At 54.4% G+C, this 3,527-nt stretch overlaps 1 protein-coding gene across 1 annotated transcript in view; it reads right to left on the bottom strand.

The window, feature by feature from the left end:
- GRHPR (glyoxylate reductase/hydroxypyruvate reductase) overlaps positions 1-3,527 on the bottom strand; it is a gene marked incomplete at both ends in the record, with an annotated part of 4,544 nt that overhangs the window by 370 nt on the left and 647 nt on the right. Inside the window, 3 exons of the mRNA XM_009876874.1 lie at positions 1,018-1,148; positions 1,634-1,769; positions 3,334-3,438. Of these exons, the coding sequence (XP_009875176.1) occupies positions 1,018-1,148; positions 1,634-1,769; positions 3,334-3,438 (372 nt within the window). The remainder of the gene's footprint in view (positions 1-1,017; positions 1,149-1,633; positions 1,770-3,333; positions 3,439-3,527) is intronic.

Genomic DNA, 3,527 nt, shown 5'->3' with positions numbered 1-3,527 from the left:
ACTCCCCTTCTAACACACCCCAGGATGCCATTGGCCTTCTTGGCCATGAGGGCACATTGCTGGCTCATGGCCATCCTGCTGCCCACCAGCACCCTCAGGTCCCTTTCCTCTGCGCTGCTCTCCAGCAGGACAGTCCCCAACCTGTGCTGGTACATGGAGTTATTCTTTCCCAAGCACCAGACTCTACACTTGCCCTTGCTGAATTTCGTAAGACAAGCACTAGTCCTGAGACCGGCACCAACCTACCTGCTGGATGCCCATTACTATCCAGAAAAGTCTGCCTGAGCCTACCAGACTCCACTTTTCCAGAAAGAGTTGCCTTGGGCTGTCCAGGGGATGTAGCTAGGCCATTTGCAAAGAAACTTTTGCTCAACCCACAGTGTCAGCACTCGCTGGACTCCTCAGCTTGGAGCTGTCTCGTTTGCTGACATCCACTGGGGAACGTGTATGTTGGGACATGGCCAGCACTGAACCGTGCCTCTGAGCACATGTGGTGAACCCGGATGGGCTCTCGCGAGTCCTGCTGTGGCTGCAACACGCCCAAGGCTGCGATTCCTCTAGACAGACCAGTACTCAGCTCTTTAGTCACATGGGAAGCTTTCTAGCAGAATACATGCCCAGGAGCTTACAGAATACCAGAGCCTGGCAGAGCACAAGCAAGGATTTGGTTTCTCATTCAGGCACCTGCTGGCATCAGACCCTGCCATGGATTTCACCCCATGCCTTGGCCCATCAAATGATGATACATCAGGAAAGTGCTGATTTCAAGTGCCTTCTGAAGAATTAAGATACCTCTCATGTGTTTTTTTGCATCACATTGTTGAGGTCTTTCCCTCTAGCAGCTTCCTGCATTGCGCAGTGGCTGCCTGCAGTCTGCTTCCACACACTTGACCCTCCTTGCCCTTCCACGCCTGCCTACAGAGGCAGGACGGGAAATCCTCATCACACCAGCGAGCAGGTTCCCAGCCACAGGCATGCAAGGCGCCCGGAGCGCACGGGGCCCCACCGCCCACTTACCACAGTTCTTGAGGGAGAGCAGGGGGTGGTCAGTGGGCAGTGGCTCTGGCGTCGTGACATCCAAGCCCGCCGCCGCGATCTGGCCGTGGGCCAGTGCATTGTACAGGTCATCCTGATTCACCACGGCACCCCTGAAAAACACAGAGGGAGAGGCCTGAGCTGCTGCTGAGTGATCCTGTGGGCTCCCACAGGGATGCAGACAGGGTGCAGGCCAAGGGGGACAGCCTCAGCAGTGTCACTTGAGTCCCCGGGGCTGCCTGAGTGGACATCAGAGCCTCTGGGCATGCCTGAACCCCTAGCACAATGAGCTGCTCTTGCTCCAGGCTGCTTGCCTTCAGCCTCTCCCATCACTCAACAGTCACCCTTCCATCCACCCCACCGGAGTGGGACATGGTGCTCTGGGGAGGGGACAGAGGCTTGCAGCCCCCTGAATAACTGATCCTGCCTTTGGCTTGATCCCAAGAGATCCCGGAAGGGCGAGAGCAGGCCACACACAGGTCCTGGCAGCTGCAGCTGGACTCTCAGTGGAAGTACATCTCACAGCCTACCAGATCCCCCTGCAACACCCAGCAGGGTGACAATCATCTCCCCGTGCAGGAGACTGGGTTGCAATTACCTGCTCGTGTTGACAAACACAGAGGTCTTCTTCATCCTGCCGAAGAAGGCCTTGTTGCACATTCCCTGGGTGGCGGGAGTCAAAGCACACGTCACCACAATGAAGTCCGACTCTTCGGCCAGCCTGGTGAGCGGCACTGAGTGAAGAAACACAGGTCACTGCTCGGGGACCTCACCAACACCTCTCATCAACCTTCTCAACAGTGCAAGCGAGCACTGCTCTGAGGAGACCTCGCTGACCCGTCTTACAGACGAGGAGACACAAGGTCCAGCAAACACCCAGCGGGCACCATGTACCTCCCTACAGACACAGCTGCAGTGCCTTGTTTCACTTTTGAATTAAGATCAAGCCAAAGAGGAACCCAGCAAGGCTTCATCCATTTACCCCAAAGGAGGCTCTGGCATGTGCTTCATGTTTAGACAGTAAAGCTTGGCAGCAGTTGCTTATATCAGCATTAAAATTCTCTATGTATCCCTGCAGATAATAACTTGTGTCACTTTCACTCCCAGACGTGAGAAGAAAGTGCGAGAGGCAGGAAAGTTCTTGCAACGACTGTGCAAAGAAGTACAAAATGGAAATGTGTGGAGTGAAAACTTAGCACTTGATGCAAGTCTTGAGACTCCAACAAGGCCACAAAAAAAGGCCAAACAGCAGCTAAGACACATTTTCAGGCTTGGCTGGACTGTGACATTCATTTTAAAGCAGGAGGCTAAGGCTGACTGCTAGAAATGAACATCAGCACCTCCTCCCCAGCCTATCCCCTCCTCCCTGCAGAACATCTCGGTACCCTTTAAATGGGGGATGCTCCACAGGACCTTCTCCCTCCTCCCAGGGGCAGCTGCCACTTCCTCCTCCCTGTCCATTACATTCCACTTCCTTGTGGGAATGAATCATAGAATCATAGAATTATAGAATCCTAGAATGTCTTAGGTTGGAAGGGACCTCAGAGATCATCTAACCCACCCCCTGCCATGGGCAGGGATGCCCTTAACCAGCCCAGGTTGCTCAGGGCCTCATCCAACCTGACCTTGAACATCTCCAGGGAGGGGGCAGCCACAGCCTCTCTGGGCAATTTATTCCACAGTCTTGCCACCCTCGCACTGAAGAATTTCTTCCTAAGATCCAATCTAAACCTGTTCTCCTTCAGTTTAAATCCATTACCCCTTGTCCTATCACTGGACACTCTTGTGAAAAGTCCCTCCCCAGCCTCCCTGCAGGTTCCCTTCAGGCACTGCAGGAGTGATAAGGTCCCCCCGTCAGAGTCTTCTCTTCCCCAGGCTGAACAATCCCAGCTTCCTCAGCCTGTCCTTGTAGCAGAGATGCTCCAGCCCCTGGGTCATCTTTGTGGCCCTAACTAAATGAAACTAAATGGAAATCACACATGGATGGACACAGGGAGAAAACAAAAAGGCAAAAGCAGCAAAACCACCCACAAATACAGTGGGCAGTCAGAGCACAGCGGTGTGCAGCCCCTTCTCTGCCTGGGTCACCTGGCTCAGGGCAGGCAGGTTTTCTTCCCTGTCATCCACTGTGGGAGGTGTCTGGGATTCGCCATCCCCTTGTTCACTGCCCCTGCCAGGGTTCATACCAGGTGCACTGAGGGGCTGCCCAGAACCTCTGGCGCATACCCGCCAAATCCATCCTGGTTGACCAACTGACTGACCGATGACCACTATCCCTGCTCCTGCTGCCTTTCTTACCGAACTCAGCATCAAACTCGGCAGCACTCTCCGGTTTTGGGCCACTGCCAGTGTACAAAAACTTCTTAACCCCAAATGGCTTTAGCCGGCGGGCGATCGCTTGTCCTGTGTGTGAGAGAGAAAACTGTGTGGCCGCTGTACCAGCTCCCACACGAAGCATGCTGCACCAGGGCCAGCCTCGCGCCACTGTGGGA

The sequence above is a fragment of the Apaloderma vittatum genome, unplaced genomic scaffold (genome assembly GCF_000703405.1).
Source record: "Apaloderma vittatum isolate BGI_N311 unplaced genomic scaffold, ASM70340v1 scaffold15530, whole genome shotgun sequence".
NCBI classification, from domain to species: Eukaryota; Metazoa; Chordata; class Aves; order Trogoniformes; family Trogonidae; genus Apaloderma; species Apaloderma vittatum.
This window is presented reverse-complemented; position numbering and strand designations above follow the sequence as displayed.